The sequence below is a fragment of the Ostrinia nubilalis genome, chromosome 29 (assembly GCF_963855985.1).
Source record: "Ostrinia nubilalis chromosome 29, ilOstNubi1.1, whole genome shotgun sequence".
In the NCBI taxonomy this organism is placed as follows: domain Eukaryota; kingdom Metazoa; phylum Arthropoda; class Insecta; order Lepidoptera; family Crambidae; genus Ostrinia; species Ostrinia nubilalis.
Genome location: NC_087116.1, coordinates 1,404,382 through 1,422,895, shown reverse-complemented (window position 1 = coordinate 1,422,895; position 18,514 = coordinate 1,404,382). Strand labels below are relative to the sequence as shown.

At 36.6% G+C, this 18,514-nt stretch overlaps 1 protein-coding gene and 1 long non-coding RNA gene across 2 annotated transcripts in view; one reads left to right on the top strand and one right to left on the bottom strand.

Moving 5' to 3' along the window:
* LOC135085715 (uncharacterized) overlaps nt 1-18,514 on the top strand; it is a 138,376-nt gene that overhangs the window by 40,386 nt on the left and 79,476 nt on the right. The gene's annotated exons all lie outside the window — the stretch shown is intronic.
* The window catches only part of LOC135085578 (wee1-like protein kinase), a 33,247-nt gene continuing 31,293 nt past the window's right edge, over nt 16,561-18,514 (bottom strand). Inside the window, exons 10-11 of the mRNA XM_063980350.1 lie at nt 17,706-17,833; nt 16,561-16,779 (exon numbers count right to left, since the gene is read on the bottom strand). Of these exons, the coding sequence (XP_063836420.1) occupies nt 16,561-16,779; nt 17,706-17,833 (347 nt within the window). The remainder of the gene's footprint in view (nt 16,780-17,705; nt 17,834-18,514) is intronic.

The following is an 18,514-nucleotide window of genomic DNA, read 5'->3' as shown; positions in this document are numbered from 1 at the left end:
AGTATGTATCTAACAGCTAACAGAATATAAAATCAAGCTCGACAAAATCGAACAAAGTGATTGTGTGCAATGAAAAATCAGGCGTTTGCAAAAACATTTCTTTCATAAGTTTAACACTTAATGAGAATAAATTTAGAGTATTGTTAGATTATGTATCTAACAGTTAACAGAATATGAAAACAAGCTCGACAAAATCGAACAAAGTGATTGTGTGCAATGAAAAATCAGGCGTTTACAAAAATATTTCTTTAATAATTTTAACACTTAATGAGAATAAATTTAGAGTATTGTTAGACTATGTTACTCTTTAAATATGGAAACAGACCAAAATGAGTGAGTATTTGCTTTTAATTGAACAATAAATACAAGTTTTTCATCACTATATTTTAAGATTTTTTTTCACTTATATTAATTGCCATCTAATAAGTAAAATCTATCACAATAGAAAGATAAACTTGTCAACCTTACACTGTAAAAATTTGAAGTTACTACGTTGACGCAATCTCATTTTATTTTAAAAACACTGAGTAAGGAAGCGATGTCCAACGCTTTGTATGGGCTCGATCCAGTGTGCGACGTGTAATCTGTTACCGACTCGATTCGGACCGCTTTGACAACTCCACAGTCTATGGATTATTCAAAATGGAGAACAAAAGAAAAAGAAATGCGCACGAAGAAAAAGGATTCCAATTTTGAAATTAGCCACACCCACTTTTATGTTATTGGCTGATACTTTTGGCGGTAAACAGCTTAAGAACTGCAGTTTACGCGCTTGGATTTTTTACTTTATTTACACTGCTTTAAGGTCGATTATAGCATGGTATAGTAGAGAGAAAGGTAGTGTATCAAAACGTTCGGACAATGAATTTTGTTCGCGATAAATTTTGTGAGTCGGTGACGTCACTGGGTCAGTCAGCTCACTGCATAATTATTTGAGGTCCCGTTCCTAAGGAAAACTTGGATTTATGAATGGTCTCATGTTTTTCATACTTACTTTTTCTCGCTTCAGCTAGCAATACGTTTACATAACCAAAGTGGATTAATGACACAAAATGGTTTTTAATTTGTGACCCATTTGGAAGTTGGAGTCTCTGGGGTCTACTATATTCAAATTAGAGTAAAGACGCGCATACAAGGGCTTGTTCCCAAGAAGACATTCCGTTTTTTGCAGGAACTGAAACAACATCCCGTTGGCAGTGTCCCGCAAAAAACCGATCCGTTATTTAACTATACTCAATCAACTTCAACCCTGATCATCTGGATCTGGAGGAACCCCTAAAAATTCTAGATGGATGTTTGCATAGCTGGGCACCGTTAATCAAATAGTTAACTTCGTTAATCGTTAAACCGTTAATAAAAAAATTAACTTCGTTAAACGTTAAAACGTTACATTTCGCAAGAGTTAACGCAAGTTAACGTTAATCGTTAATCCGTTAACACATGATAATAAAACGAAAAAAATAATATGTTCAAATAATTTCGAAAGCTTGTATCGCGCATGGAATTTATTCCTCTTTTATGTTTGCGCTACAAGCTTTCGAAATTATTTGAACCTTGCATAAGTACAATTATTTTTTTCGTTTTAGTACAACTGCATTTCAGTATAAAAGCTTGTTAGGGTTCCGTAGCCAAATGGCAAAAAACCCTTATAGATTCGTCATGTCTGTCTGTCCGTCCGTATGTCACAGCCATTTTTTTCCGAAACTATAAGAGCTATACTGTTGAAACTCGGTAGGTAGATGTATTCTGTGAACCGCAGAATATTTTGATGCAAAAATAAAATAATAATAATAAATATTGGGGGCTTCCCATACTTAGAACTGAAACTCAAATTTTTTTTTTCATCAATCAATACGTGTGGGGTATCTATGGATAGGTCTTCAAAAATGATATCGAGGTTTCTAAAATATTTTTTTTCTAAACCGAATAGTTTGCGTGACAGACGCTTCCAAAGTGAAAAAAAAAATTGCCTACTAACTTCTAAAATAAGAAAATGAAAAATCTAAAAAAAGAACATAATATGTACATTACTATAAAACTACCAACGAAAATTGTTTTGAACGAGATCTAGTAAGTGTTTTTTTTAATACCTCGTAAATCGTAAACCGCTTATTACCGCGTAATCTTTCATACAAAATTAAATAACTTAAATTAAAAAAAAAAAAAATTTTCATAAATCAATGGTAGGGAACCCTTTGTGCGTGAGTCCGACACGCACTTGACCGGTTTTTTTAAAAAAGATTTTTAATTATTATAATTTTATTTTACACTTTTTAGTAGCATCTCAGAGACTTGGTTAAATTACAATGCAATTTAGCACCAAAGTGCTCGAAAAGACAAATCCAGCAAACCCAAATTCGATAAGTTTCCACCGTTTCGTTTTGGAATTCCTATGGCCACCTCCTGACTCCATCATCAGGACCCTGGACATCATCTAGTACTAAAGTGCTCGAAAAGACAAATCCAACGAACCCAAATTCGATGCGATGCCGCCGTTTCATTTAGGAGTTTCTATGGCCACCTCATGACTCCATCATCAGACCAGCTCAATGGTACCTAAACTGTGCATCGTCATCGTACTTACATAAGTATACCAAATTTCAACTCAATCGGTTGAGGAAAACTGGTCTTAAATTCATTTGCAAGAGTTGTCCCACACATACTAACAAGTGTCGTTAGTGATCTGGTTACAAAAACTGTTGTTTTGGGTTCTGGAAGTTCTGGAAGCCCGAACGTACTTGTCAGAACGCGTTTTTCAGCGTGCCTGCTGTATCTTTTTGGTAAATAGTAGGTACTGGATTAACGATTAACGGACTTAGGATAATTTAACGGAAGTTAACGAGTCCGTTAACATTTTTTAAAGTTAACTTAAAAGTTAATCCGTTAATAGAAATGTTAACTTCGTTAATTAACGATTAACGGATTAACGAGTTAATGCCCAGCTATGGATGTTTGTTACTCTTTCAAGCGCTTTGGACCTGCTCTGTAAGCTTACAAGTGTTTTGCATTAATAAATAAATAAAAACTACTGAACGGATTTTGATGAAACTTTACAGCCTGCCTATTAAATAAGTGGATATTCTAAAAACTTTCTTCATAGTATTTTCGTTTTATCAGATAGACTGACACGTACCGGAATACGCAGCGTGGGACGTCCACCCGCAAGGTGGACCGACGACCTCATAAAGGTAGCAGGAAAGCGCTGGATGCAGGCCGCTACCAACCGGACGAGATGGTAATCATTGGGGGAGGCCCATGTCCAGCAGTGGACGTCCTATGGCTGAAACTGAACCCTTTAGTAGAGTGTAAGTAGATATGGAAGAAAGGACCTTAAAAATGTAGGCCTAGAAGAAAATAATTTCTTACTTGTTATTATTTTCATTAGCGTTCACGTTCAACTTTTATCCACGGTAATAACAAATTAAGCATTAAACAGTTCAAGATGGCTCCCCCTGCCAACTGTCCGTGACAAATCGGTCTAATTGACGAATACGACGCTCATTTGAATCTATCCTCCATGTTGTTATAATAATAGGCAGGAATACAGAAAGATCTACTTTGCAGTTTTATTTAATTTATTTCATTTTGCAGTTGGAAGAAGTTTTTTTAATTATAAACAGGCGAATAGTCTAATGTAAATTGATTTCTCTTTTAATTAGTTATCTGGATAATTTCTGTAGGTGTGATATACTTCCCTAAAAGTTTAAAAATTAAGTACAGTTACAGTGTTTAGATTAAAAAATAACACATTTTATATCTGATAAGGACAACGTTTTACAGTTTAACCGACTTCAAAAAGGTTTTATAGAAAAAATATGGTTTGAAGGTATAAATAAATGTTTGACAGCTTTACTAATCTGTGATTTAAGTTTCTACAATCATTAATTAATTAAATTCAAATAAAATATCCTTTACGAGTTACGTTTGCATCATAATCATAAATAATTTAATGACAAAAATCAATTCGTTATTAATATAATCTGTGAACACATGCGTTTGACGTTGACATACATTTTGGCGCGAACTGCGCGCACGTGGCGCCCTCTATTGTCTGATTGGTCACACTCCCCGCTCGCGATTCCGTTACGGAGATTTTGTTTTGTCATTGCGTTTTATAGTTTTATTTATTACGCATTCAACAATACTAAATGGGTTACTTCACGCTTTGGTTTTTAATATTATTCAAATGGGTCACGCAGATACAATTTTGAACCGGTTTTCTAATTAATAATGATGAAAATACTGTGAAATCGTGTTCTGCGTGGGTAAAATGTTTTGATATTATTTTAATCCGCGTAATAGTTGACTATTTATCATACTAATAAAATGATAACTAGTCAGTTCTAATTTTTTTCACGCATAACAGCTCATGTAATAATTTATTATGAGAAATTTTGGGATTGAACTTGCGATAATTCTTTAGAATATTTTTTTTATTTTTATTTAATAGGACAACCAACAAGACATACACTGGAAGACAATCAATATTTACAACGTATTTAACTTAATCTAAGTGCTGCCTTAATTATAGGTTGCCACGGCATGCAATAGTGGACTTATAAATGTTTATGTAATATTCATTTCCCTTTAGAAGGCCTTATCTAGTATTTAGTCAAAGCACCTAACCGTCTCTCAGCTCTCAATGTAACTAATAAATAACTGTATTAATTCATAACCTGTAATTAGCATCCAAAATAAAAGCTTTTGGTTAGCTAAGTACATAGGTACTCGTAAGCGGACATACACTTAAAAAAAACATTGTGATGCAAGCGAAAGGTCCTCAACTTTATGGAAAGTAGTACCTAATTAATTTGTGGCTCTAACGTCTAATTAAAATTTTTATTTTGCGTTTTTAAAGCTCTGAATTCAAAAAATTCAAATTCAAATAATAAAAATATTTAAAATATTTTTTCTGTACAACTCGCAACCCATTTAGAATTTTTAGACTGACAGTGACATCCTGTGTTGAATAGTGGAACGATAAAAAGCATGCTTATAATTTATAGCGCCATCTGTTATTGAGTAGCAAAGTTACAATAAACCAATGCGTTAGTTCATTTACGGTGAAATTATGTAGATGTCACTAGTTTCAGTACATTTCAAAATAATTCATGTGTTCGTTTGTAAATTGTTTTATTTATTTTTATGTAGTGATTTTTATAAAATTTTCGTTTATCGCTTAGCTTGCTTTTAAGGTATCTTATTGATCATCAGTTTCCATCAGGTGTGACGTTGTAGATAAAAAAAATGTGTCACCGTAAAATAAAAACCAGAAATAATCGAAACAAGCACATTTATTTAATACAATATTCATTATAATAGCAAATATACAAACATTTTATTCACAACATCGCGTCCAACCTTTGGTCTTACAACCTACAGCCATATTTTGATCGTGCAACACTGAACATGCGAAATTTCAACATGTGGCAACAAAATTTTTAAATTAAAGAAGATACGGCACGCGCTTAAATTGCGGGCAATGTAAATAATAACTAGGCCCTGCTGTACTACATAGGTCGATGTGAGCGAGACAGAGCGATGGCCTCCTAGTTTGGTGCAAGCGAGATAGTAAGCGAGTCGGAAAGTGACAGTTACCGCAATACGAAATAGTGCGCATGCCTAATTTAGGCAGCACATTTGGCGAGATTTTTGTAGGTACCGTATCTTCCTTTGTTTTAAATGTCAGCTACACATGTTGACAGATGCATTGACATGTGTCAATAAAATTGACAAGTCTAAAACGCATGTTCAAACCATACACGACCACGACGTATCCCATTAGAAAAATCTATTAAATTATCGATAAAATATCAAAAAGAGAAAGAAATTGATGAGATCCGTACACATTAACATTACCCTCCTTTATGCAGTCGGGTAAATGACGCCCACCATGTGGGACTGTCGTTTTTTATAAATTATTAAAAACTATTTTCAAGATGCGATTCAATAGATTGACATTTATTTATATCTTACAAGTAACTTAGAACAATTTTTATTTAACCGATTTCATACTTATTGATTTGGCTGTGTGTGACGAAATACAAATTACATACAAAATCAAAGTCCAGTGAATTTCAACGAGTTTGATACTTTCCTATGCTCAAATACATAAATGAATGAAATAAATGAGATATAACTTAAAATTATTTGTATCTGATATCGTACCCATAGGCATTGGGGTATTTTATGTCATATTGACAGTGACAACTTTAAATAAAATGGCCGCTTACTGACGTCATAATACGATATGACGTCAGAAACTAGCCGATAATTTTATTAAATCGATTTGAATTAGATACTGTATTTATAAATCGTTAAAATTCCTCGAATTCGACAAAACGTCACACAACAGCTATTTTTTAAAACAAAAAGAAGTACAGTCAAGCATTCCGAACCGTCACAAACGAATTCCGCAACTGATTATACACTTAACATCTTTTAATTAAGGTTCATAATCAATTTACGAACGCGTTATTTCGTGACAGGTCGCAGTCAACTGTACATTTTAAATTAAAAACTTAAAAGCAGTACAACTATGGACGTAGCTCGCATAGGAAACATGTTAAAACATTAAAATGTACAATAATATAATACCTTACTTTATAAGAAATATTTTAAACTACCCAAAATGTATCAGAAACAAAACTGTCAATACAACAAAACATTCAACTTTTGACAGATTTGACAGTTCTGTCATGAGGGTATCCCTAATACGCTTACTATAGTCTGGTCTCCGAGCACGTAGAATTTCGTCCAATGACCCCAAGCTACCCATTCTTATCGCTCGCGCGTAATTATATTACTGTCGCGAAGTGACTGTGCGACGGGCGCCCGCAGTGAGTGTGCGAGCGCGACAGCAACATAATTACGCGCGAGCGATAAGGATGGGTAGCTTGGGGTCATTGGACAAAATTCTACGTGCTCGCAGACCAGACTATAGTTGGCGCCACTGGCGTGTAAGATCTGTCACTCACTTGTGGCTTAAACAGTGGCGCAATTAGCGAGCGCTAAAGCAGTAGCTTATTAAAAACTAACACATTTAAAATCGCCAGATTGGCGCCACTATCGAGTATCCTATCAAACCAGTGGCGCCAACTAGTAATCAACTTGAGAAACCCTCAATTAAACTGTCAACTGTTGCAAAGTAAAAATCCAAAACGCTTTAATTCTAAAATTTAGATCTAACAAGCGAGACATTTTTAACAATGGGTAGTATTTAAACGAGTGACTGTAAATTTATGTTGTAAGTTTCAAAAATAATGAATGTGGGCTAAAGAATTACTAAGTGAGCGACTGAGTGCGAGTGACGAAAAATCAAAAGAACAGCAACTTACAAAAAAAAATTGAGTTCCATAAAATACAAAATGAGAAGCTTCATAATATTTGAGCGACCTAATATTTGATTGAGTGTCAACGTTAGGTCCTGCATTTTTTTCAATATTTGGCAAATGCTTTTTTTATACTGAGCGGTATTTTTAACTTTAATGAAGTGTTTCGAATGCAAAAACTACTTTAAAAAATACTATTATCAGCAGCGTATTATGAGCCCACATTTAAATAAAAAATGATCTTATGAAATAAATATTTGACGGAACACTATTCTAGTAGCGAAAAAAATAAATCATTAAAATTTAAGGGTAGGTAATCAAATGAAACAATGTACCTATTACGAAAAATGAAATAAATTTGTATTTTCTTAAATCGAATCAACAAAAAAAAACAAAATAAAATAAGTCGCTTCTGTCAACCCAAAAAAAAGTAATCTTATCAATAAGGTTCATTGATTGGTACCTATGAGGATTGAGGAGCTCTACCTACTCATCGTCACTGTATGATAAGTGCTGGCTTGGACTTAGCGGGCCGGCCTCGTTTTCTTTTTTGTCCAATAGGTATCAGCTTTACTGATATTATATTTGAGGTCTCATGTTTTTTATTTTGATACTCTAAGCAAAGTTTTGTGAGCTGCTTTATTAATGATTATTGGTTACTGATATTATATTTGAGGTCTCATGTTTTTTATTTTGATACGCTTTATTAATGAAAACTGCAGATTGTTACAGCGCGCGAATTCGAATGGGGGCGGGGCGACTGTCCCGAATTTTTAACAAAATATGTATGCAAACACGTTTTGGGTCTAGCAATTCGGCTCAAACTAACAACACCGCCACTGGAAGCAAAGCTGATACCTTAGATTTTTTATGAAGATACATTAGATTTTTCTAATTGAGTAACCAATAATAATCATTAATAAAGCAGCTCACAAAACTTTGCTTAGAATTAACTTTTTTGTAGTTCGTTCAGTAAAACCTCAATTAGAAAAATCTAATGTATCTTCAATAATCTTCATATTAAAGTTGCCCTCTCTGTATTTCTAGTCGCTCACTTAGTAATTTAGTCGCCCGGATAGTATTTTTATGTCTGAAATGTAATAATCAAAACCCACATTTTGTAAGCTCGTTCTGGATTTTATTATTGATCAATATTCGTCGTTAGTTTGGTTAATTTTTCGCTTACTCAAATTCATACCGCTCAAGGTATTAAAACAGTAGGCCATCATCAGTCGCAAAGTTTTTTTTTAGTCGCTCGTTTTATAATTCCCCTTTAACAATTTAGAAATTAATACTTATATTAGAACAAAGAGACGGACACATCTCGAAAACTGGTATTAATAAGTCTAGTTCTTAACTGTCAGTGCCTGTGGTATGGAAGCGGCACGGGAGGGGTGACATTGACATTATTATGACGTGACTGTCAAATGGCAATGCCAGATTTTGTATGGAAGGTGGCGCGTTTTTTTTTCGCGCGGCCAAAGACCAAACCATGTTTTTTGGTTACAAAAGTGTAATAAACCAAACTTACTATGACATGTATACCTCAAAACTTAGTCTGAACTGAGTTACGAGCATTAGAAGTTTGATGATTTTACATAATAGATTTGCTTTCTGCGCGCATGTTTTGTAATAAATTGCAACAAAATATTGCGCAATTTTTTTATTGCGCTGATTCTGCTCCATACTGAAGTCTGGAGCCTTCAATGGATGGTATTGTTTGTTTACACATACAATGTCACTATTTTGTTGCAATTTCTTACAAAACTTGCGCGCAAAAAGCAAATCTAATATGTAATATCATCAAACTTCTAATGCTCGTAACTCAGTCCAGACTGAGTTTAGAGGTATACATGTCATAGTAAGTTTGGTTTATTACACTATTTTGTAATCAAAAAACAAGGTTTGGTCGATGGCCGCGCGAAAAAAAAAGACGCCACTTTCCATACAAAATCTGTCATTGCCATTTGAAGTCTCGCTGACGTTTGACTTCTCAAAAACACCCGTGCCGCTTCCATACCTCAGGCACTCAGTTAAGCTCTAGAACTATAATTATTAATATTACAAACAGACAAATATCAAGTAAGGCACATTTAGAGAAGTTAAGATTCTAAAGTTAACTTAGTTGGATTACATTTTGTTTAGTATTTAGAACTATACTATTTTCGAGATAATTTGTTCAGAATTTTAGTATACGCCATGTTTTCTGTTGTAACTCAAAAGTTTTTACTGTAGACTAATTTATTTAATTATTTTAAATACATAGAACAAGAACCAAATAAATTCTATGAGAAAATGCTATAGCTGTGACAGTCAGCGTCAAATAGTTCGAGACACCCAAAGTGGCCAAAAAGTTGACAACACAACCTTATTCCAATGAGGGCTATCGTTTTTATACTTAACAGTTGGCACCCCTGGCGATTGACAGGACCTTACTCTACAGTGGCGCCATCTTGATGAGTGCAAATGCGATAGTCCTCCTACCACTTTAGCACTCACCAGATGGTGCCACTGTCTTCGCTACTAGCAAGTGACAGGACCTTACTCTACAGTGGCGCAAACTGGTGAGCAAACAAAGACGTGTTGCGAACTTTTTGGCTACTTTGGGTGTCAAGAATTATTCGATGTTTAAAGAAATATATTTTTTTAACCATCAATCTTTTAAACTGCGATCTCCAACCCGCCTGCCAAGCGTGGGGATTATGACAAAACCCTCCACTATAGTGGAGGAGGCTCATAGTCCAGCAGTGGACTGTAAAGGGCTGTTGATGATGATGATGTTTTTTTTAACTTCTTGAGAAGTATATTTAATTTTTTTATATGTATTTTTACTGCGTACACTATAGCTCTGAACAAGTACATAAACTTACATACTAATCTCAATATATTTGTTATTTTACACCTATACAAGTAATATCATTATTAATATAAATATTACATAAATTTATTAGATTTTTTATATAATATTATCGTTCCCATTTCGACGACCGAGCGTGTATATTTTAATTACATATTTTACTATTTATTCTACAAATTGTTTTATTCAAAATTTATATGTTATGATGCATTTTTTTTTGTGCATAAGGGATGAATTTTTTATTGTATGTGCTTATTTTTAAGAGGCGAAAAAGAGCTATAAAATAAATGTTTTCTTTCTATAAAAATTAGGTCAAATTTTTAAAACCTATTTCTACATTATTGTAATAATGTTTTTTTTTGTTATTTAAAAATATGAAAAAAATGTTAAAATGTGAATATTTTCAGTTCAAATACACGCTCAGTGAAGGGATGAACTAATCTATTCTATACTTAAAATGCTGCCTTATAACAAAGTTTGTTTCAATTGCTGTAATTTGACTTTTGTATAAAAACATTTACAACCCTCTATTCAACCCCCTAAGGGATGAAGTTTCAAAAAATTACTTAAAGGGGGTTATAGTTTCGTTTTTTGCAAAATGACACCTAAAACAAGTACGTAAGGTGCCATTTATTTTTATACAAAAGTCACATTTCATGAAACGTAACTTACTTAAAATACCTATCTAAAACTTCAGGCAATATCACATGGGAAAATAAATGGAAGAATCAATAGGACAGCTTTTAATATTCAATAATTATTATTAAAAACATTTTTTATTACTAATTATCATTTATACAAGTAAATTCGTTTTAAAAGCACTTCTTATGATCACATATAATTTTGTTATTTTATTTCAATTGTGTAGGCACCTTTGTTTTGTCAAATCTAGTGTCGTCATTGAAAATCGAGCCGTTTTGGCGTCGTTATAAAGTCTAAATCCGTTTGTATACACATTTATATACAAGATAATTTTGTGTTTAAACAATATAGTGTTTTTGTTTTGTACGATTCGATTCGTTCGCCGATTTAGTAGCGTGATCGTACGTTTTGACACAAATTTTAAATTACATCCTATAGAATTTCAATGTCTATACTTATACTGTCTGTATAGATATTTTTCGTTAGTGGTAATAGATTTTTTTATTAAAAAAAAACTATGGCATTGTATTGGACTTTTATAATGCATGTGCTTTGAATTCGATTTTTTGTGTGATTAAACTTAAAAATCATAGTTTTAATGTATATTTATTGTCTGCAAACTTACTTATGACGTATCTATGTATGAAGACGGGGTTCTTTATGTGAACGAAGTCTGGATAACGAATATAGTTCATTTTTAGAGACCCATAGATCACTACGAAGTGAAATGACCTAGCTTTGATCTTATGGATATTTTCTTTACATTTAGATTTGCTATAGCAATTTTTAGCGTACAACCTAAGGCTTTCAGTACTTTTTTTATTCCCAAACATAAATACTTTTAAGAACCACTCCCTAAAGATTTTAACAACACGCGTTTAATAATTACTTAGTAAAAATATTATCTAAAAACAATAATTTATAGCTGCACTAATTTCTATGTCTATCTAGAAATAGCTTATAACAAATATAGTACTTATGTCCTTGTCTAGTCGGTAGAATATGACAGAGACAAAGTGGCTCAGGAAACGTATTATTGAGTTATTTTTTAAATGCAGTATATGATGGTAAGTGATGATCAGGCCGAAGGTGGAAGCGAGCTTCACCCGGAATCCTCAAGCACGGAGGAACTGGCTATCCTACCTCTAACTGCCGGAACACAACAATGCTGTTAACAATGTTGATATGGCGGCAGAGATTAAGATGGTGGTAGCTAGCCATGTTTGTGGCATTTATAATCTATACTAATATTATAAATGCGACAGTAACTCTGTTTGTCTATCTGTCACGCTTTCACGCCTAAACCTCTGAACCGATTTTGATGAAATTTGGCATAGAGATAGTTTGAGCCCCGGGAAAGGACATAGGATAGATTTTATCCCGGTTTTTGAAACAGGGACGGGCGCGATTAAGTTTTTCTGTGACAGAAAAAATTCCACGCGGGCGAAGCCGCGGGCGGAAAGCTAGTATTTAAATATGCCTGATGTACTTTATTTAGTGTACGATGTTTTTCCCGGAAATGAATGACAAAAATGTTATGTTGACTATGTACTTAAGGTCTTAGCACACTTATCAACTCGGAAAGGGATCAACACCGTATCACCTTTCGCGCGCTTTTAACCGCGAGGCGAGGCGTTTACGTTACGGTGCGGATAAGTGTGCGTTGCAGTATGGAGTTTCATACAAAGAATACTGACCGCCTCGAGCCTTAAATCGTTTCCATTTAAAATATATTCTACATAAAAACCGGTGATACGTCACAGTAAGCTTGTTTTAAAATCCTAAAATAAGTATTGTGTATTTTATTTTATTATTCTTATTTTAAATGTCATTCTGAGTTTTGAAAGAAAGAAAAAGTATTAACTTTGCGACTAAATGTGGATATTTTTTGGCTTATTTAAATAAGATTAATTTTTTCCTTAACATTACACTATAGATCCTGACATTAAACCAAACTGAACTTTAAAATTACGACATAAGCATCAAAATCGAACGTATTTATAACAAAAAACACCCACACAGCCGCAAATATAGTCTGCGGTAAGACTTCGGCAATTTCGTAAATGATAATGAAAAGAATCAATTGAAACGGAAAATAACTGTGTTACAAAACAACTTGTTTAAAAAAACGATCGAAACAAGATTCCAACTCGGTCACACGCCCGTATTCACAAACATTACTATGAGGTCTCACAGTGCGCGTAAACGCACAGGGTGACACGCGACCCAATCACAGAGTTTTATTCAACGCTGAGCGTTCGATTTGCTGCTTCACTTAAGCAAGCATCGTTTGTGAATACGGGCGACAGATCCTGTCTTGTGATTGGTCGAAATATTAAAATTCAACCCATCAAATGGCTCAGTCTATGCTTTAAATTGAATTGAGATTTGATATTAATTGGTTCTGTTAATTAATTTTGATTTTAAAATCCATACATAAAAGGCACCCATCATCGTAGACATCCGCTAAGAAAGGGTTTTAAAATTTCATCCCCTTAGTTAGGGGATGAAACGGCCCAAAGCTTGTATGGAGAAACTACCGGAATCCCCCACCTTAGGGGATGAAACGGGTCGTTTGTATGGAGAAACTTCCTAAATTCAACAGGTCTAGTTTGTATGGAAAAAAATCCCCAAATTCATCCCCTTAGGGGTTGAAACGGGTCTAGTTTGTAAATCTAGTAAAAGATAGGCTAACGGCTCTTTTTAATACGACGTTTTGAACCGGACGTTAGTAGTTCGTTTGCAGGACCGCACACGGAAAATTGTATGACTTTTTTCTTTTCTTAAAAGGTTTTCTTTATAAATACCAATGTTACGTATTTAAATCGATATTACTCGAACATTTGAACATAGTTGTTTTAGATCTATTTTTTAAATTAATTTAAGCAGGTTTTAACGCTATACGCGGATAGAAAACATTGAAACATTACCTGTATTTGCCTAACGTTTCGACCGAGTTGCACCGGCCGTGGTCACAGGCTGACTAATTTTTTTAAATGGATTTCACGTCACTAAAAAATTGTATGACAACTGCATTGGAATAAAACTGATAATTACCAATTTGTATGACGACTCAAAAGATTTATAGCCAACTCAAATAATATTACAAGCGCTTTTTAAAAGGCTATCAGAAAATGACTTACAATTAACTTTCAAACTTCTGTCAATATCAGCGAACAAAACTGTCAAAGTCTACGCGGACTTACATTTCTTCTTTCTTCTTCTTCTTACACCTTCTTCCCTCTTCTGTCCAGACGCCTATCTATCCTCATAGGGGAGGTGACTGACTGCAGTATTTCCACCAGTTGCGAGTCTATGCGAGGTTTTTGGAGGCGCTTTGCGGAACGCGTGCGGAATTTGGCGGATTCTTGCGTTGAGACCAGGTTCGGTGTTAGCGACTTTATACACCTGTAGAGGGATAGAAAAGTTAATACTTGATTAAAAAAAGGGAATATGCAGGGTGACTTTGTTATCAGTATCCATTTTTTTTTAATAAGCTCGTTAGAACAATTTGACAATACAACTTTATCGTAATTATTTTTACCTCGCCTCGGTAAATGAAGCGATTCTATAATTTCTGGTGGAAACGTAGCCTAAGCGTCTCCAATGTGTCACGCTTAAATAAAGTCCTAGAACATTATTTTTGACAGGAAGGTAAATCCGTAATGTATTCTTCTGTTTCTTGCACTTTTCATTTATAAAATATAATAAAACATAACATTTCCACACACTAACATTTTAGGTTCAGAGTTTACGTCAGGTGTGCTCTCGTTTCAGAAAAATGACGTCCACTGCTGAAAAAATGCCTCCCCTAAAGGGTTTGGGCTACAGTCGCCTCAAAAATAATAAGGGACGTCCACTAACAAGGTGGACCAACGACATCGTAAAGGTAGCAGGAAGGCGCTGGACGCAGGCCGCTACCAACCGGGCAACATGGAAAGCATTGGGGGAGGCCTATGTTCAGCAGTAGACGTTCTATGGTTAAGATGATGATGATGAAATAAGTAAGCAAATCCTACTGTGTGAAGGTGACACGCTGGTCAGAACAAGGATGGGTCTTCTGATGTTCCAACAGGCACCAGAAGACTTACAAATCCCTCTCATCCAGGACCTTAATTGATCTGATGGATAAATGTTTGTGAACACAGAAACTAAAGGGAGATGTGACAAGGGGGCGTGGCCGGTGTCACAGCAATATGCCCAAAAACAGAACACATTGCTCGCGACAGCAATGATGACAGCAGCGACGTCATAATGTAAACAGTTTACATTGCTTGAGTAGTACTAAAGATTATTCGAACGATGAGTACTGATACCGCAGTGAATAATGAGCACATATTTTGATTACGTTGTGTGTGTGAATTTCTATCTAATGCGACACTGAGTTTCGAACTCAGCGCATTAGTTGGCATCCCTCTATATCTCTATGTTTGTGAATCATAGGGAAGAAGGCAAGGTGTTAGTGTGTGTGGAGCTGTCCTGCGTGATCGCATCAGAAATGAGGAGATCCGCAGGAGAACTAAAGTGAACATAGCACGCAGAATCGCCAAAATCAAGTGGCAGTGGGCGGGGCACATAACTCGTAGAGACGATGGCCGATGGGGCAGAAGAGTTCTTTCAAGGTAGTGTGGGCAAGCTCCCCACTAGGTGGACCGACGATCTGGTGAAGGTCGCGAGAGGTGCCTGGATGCGAGCGGTTTTTGTGGAAAACCTTGGGGGAGGCCTTTGTTCAGCTGTGGACGTCATTTGGCTTCTTATTGTGTCGACAACAAACCTACACAGTGCCAACCCAAAACTACGCCACAAAAGCCTGTCGCGAGCGATAAGGATGGGTAGCTTGGGGTCATTGGACGAAATTCTGCGTGCTCGGCGACCGGACTTTAGTGTCTACTAACCTAGCAGCCTCCTGCAGCTTCCTAGCCAGCAGTTCGTTCTTCATCTTGGCGGCGGCCAGCTCGCGTCGGAACTGCGACTTGCTTTTGTTGCACGACGGATGGAGCAGCGGGTGCTTACTTAATGTAGGACCGGTCTTTGTGGAAATCCTTGGGGGAGGCCTTTGTCCAGCTGTGGACGTCATTTGGCTTCTTTTTTTAGCCACAACGAGGAAGCTCTTGGCCTGTATCTCACCTGATGGTAAGTGATGATCAGGCCGAAGGTGGAAGCGAGCTTCACCCGGAATCCTCAACCACGGAGGAACTGGCTACCTTACCTTGTAAATACCGGAACACAACAATGCTGTTAACATTGTTGTTATGGCGACAGATTTAGGTAAGATGGTGGTAGCTAGCCAGGCGGACTTAGAAAAATCTGCCACCACTGGGAATTGAACCCGGACCTCAAGAGTCTGAAGCAGGTGGTCTTACCACTAGACCACAGAGGCGGTTCTTGTTACGTCGACAACAAACCTTACAGTGTCATCCCAAAACTCCGCCACAAGAGCCGCCCGTCGCGAGCGCGACTGCTTGGGGTCATTGGACGAAATTTTACGTGTTCGGCGACCGGACTTTAAAACAGTTTCTATCTCACCTAGCGTGGGCAGGCCTCCTACTAGGTGGACCGACGATCTGGTGAAGGTCGCGGGAAGAGCCTAGATGCGGGCGGCGCAGGACCGGTCTTTGTGGAAATCCTTGGGGGAGGCCTTTGTCCAGCAGTGGATGTCATTTGGTTTCTTCTTGTCGTGTCGACACAAACCTACAAGTGACAGCAATATAATTACGCGCGAGCTTGGGGTCATTGGACGAAATTCTGCGTGCTCGGCGACCGGACTTTAGTGTCTACTAACCTAGCAGCCTCCTGCAGCTTCCTAGCCAGCAGTTCGTTCTTCATCTTAGCCGCGGCCAGCTCACGTCGAAGCTGCGACTTGCTTTTGTTGCACGACGGGTGGAGCAGCGGGTGCTTACGAAGCCTGGCGGCGGACGGTCGCACCGTCGGGTCTGGATCCACCATTTTCTGGTTAAAAAAAGTTTTTTAATGTTAGTAAATTCACGGCAACCGCAGGAAGGAAGACGTAGCGTGGGCAAGCCTCCCACTAGGTGGACCGACGATCTGGTGAAGGTCGCGGGAAGAGCCTGGATGCAGGCAGCGCAAGACCGGTCGTTATGGATATTAAATGTTTATTAGGACTTATAGACTACTAGCTGACCCGGCGAACTTCGTACCGCCTTAGCGTAGAGATTTTCTTTATATTTTTTTCCGTAAAAACCTTGTACAGAGTATTAGAAAACTACAAAAAAAAAATCAGCCAAATCGGTCAAGCCGTTTTCATGTTATGTCGTGACAACGGAAAACGGGTTTCATTTTTATATATATAGATAGGTATAATAGACTATAGGTATAACTTATTTTATTTTATTTTATTTTATAAGCGATTGCATTATCGTGGGTGCAACATTTGAACGCATTTAAGGCGCCTTTAAGAATGTATAACCTCTTCCTTTTTGGATTTGCATGGACATCTATAGTGCTTACAAATCTTCATATATTAAAAAAAAAAGATTAATAAAAACACTTTAGAATTTTGCTCTTATGGAGCCTGCACATGTCACATAATCGAGACCAACATTTGGCAAGTGCTGAGAAGAAGCGCCGCAACAAACTCAGTCACCACTCTCTGCCGGTTGAAGTAAATAGAAATAACGATAGTAGGTATAGATTGTTTCATCCACTCAGCCGCGCCCCAGCAATGTTTGGTCTCGGTCGCGCGGGGTGCGGGGAGTGTGGTCCGAGCAATCCGTAAGGCATTACTGTAGTGTGCGTGTGCACTCAAGGATCATTTAGCGTGTGCTGATAACACTCAAAGAAAGGTGGGGCGTTCTCGTGGATGAAACGATCTATACATTACAGAAATTACAGTGTTAAAAATACAGTATCCTTACCTTTAGAAGCTGGTTGAACTCCCTCGACAGTCCGGGCAGGTCGGGCAGCTTGCCTTCTCTGTAATCGTGCCACTGCTGCCCATTCTTCGGTAAAGGACCACCGCCTCCCGCCTCGAATAACGTTAGACCTGAAAAACAATGTTAATCATTAGGGATGTTATTTTATTTTATTTTGTTTTATTCAGAAAACAAACAGATAAATTATACATATATAAATTGCATAGATACAGTGTAGCTGGTAAAAACCTATAGTTTTCACCTCTATATAACCATTTATGGATATGTAGTTTCGGTTATGGATACAGTTACGGATGTATGAATAATATTATACCGGTTTCGGTTACGGTTACGGATATATTTTTTATTTCGGATATCCGAAAGTTTCGGTTACGATTACGGATATTCTGTGCTTTAGAATGCAATTTGCAATAGTTGTCCAACACAGTTCATTCATGGCCGCACACTTTACATCGAATAAAAAGTTATAAAAAAATAAAAATTGATACTAGATGACATGCATTATAAAGGTAAATCAGGCTGTTATGCCTTTACATATAATGCTATACAAAAAAACAATTTAAACTGCCTACATCCGAAACTATCCGAAACTTTTGAACCGGTTACGGATATCCATAACATCCCTGTTAATCATCATCATTATCAAGTCACTGTTGTTTTCCTTTGACCTATCTCCCGGGACAATTGACGGGACTATTCCCACCTCTCGTTCCCAACGCTGCAACTCCTGTGCAGCCAGGATCTACAGCTTGACCGCCAATAACCCAACCAGTGAAGGCCAAGTTTGTCCC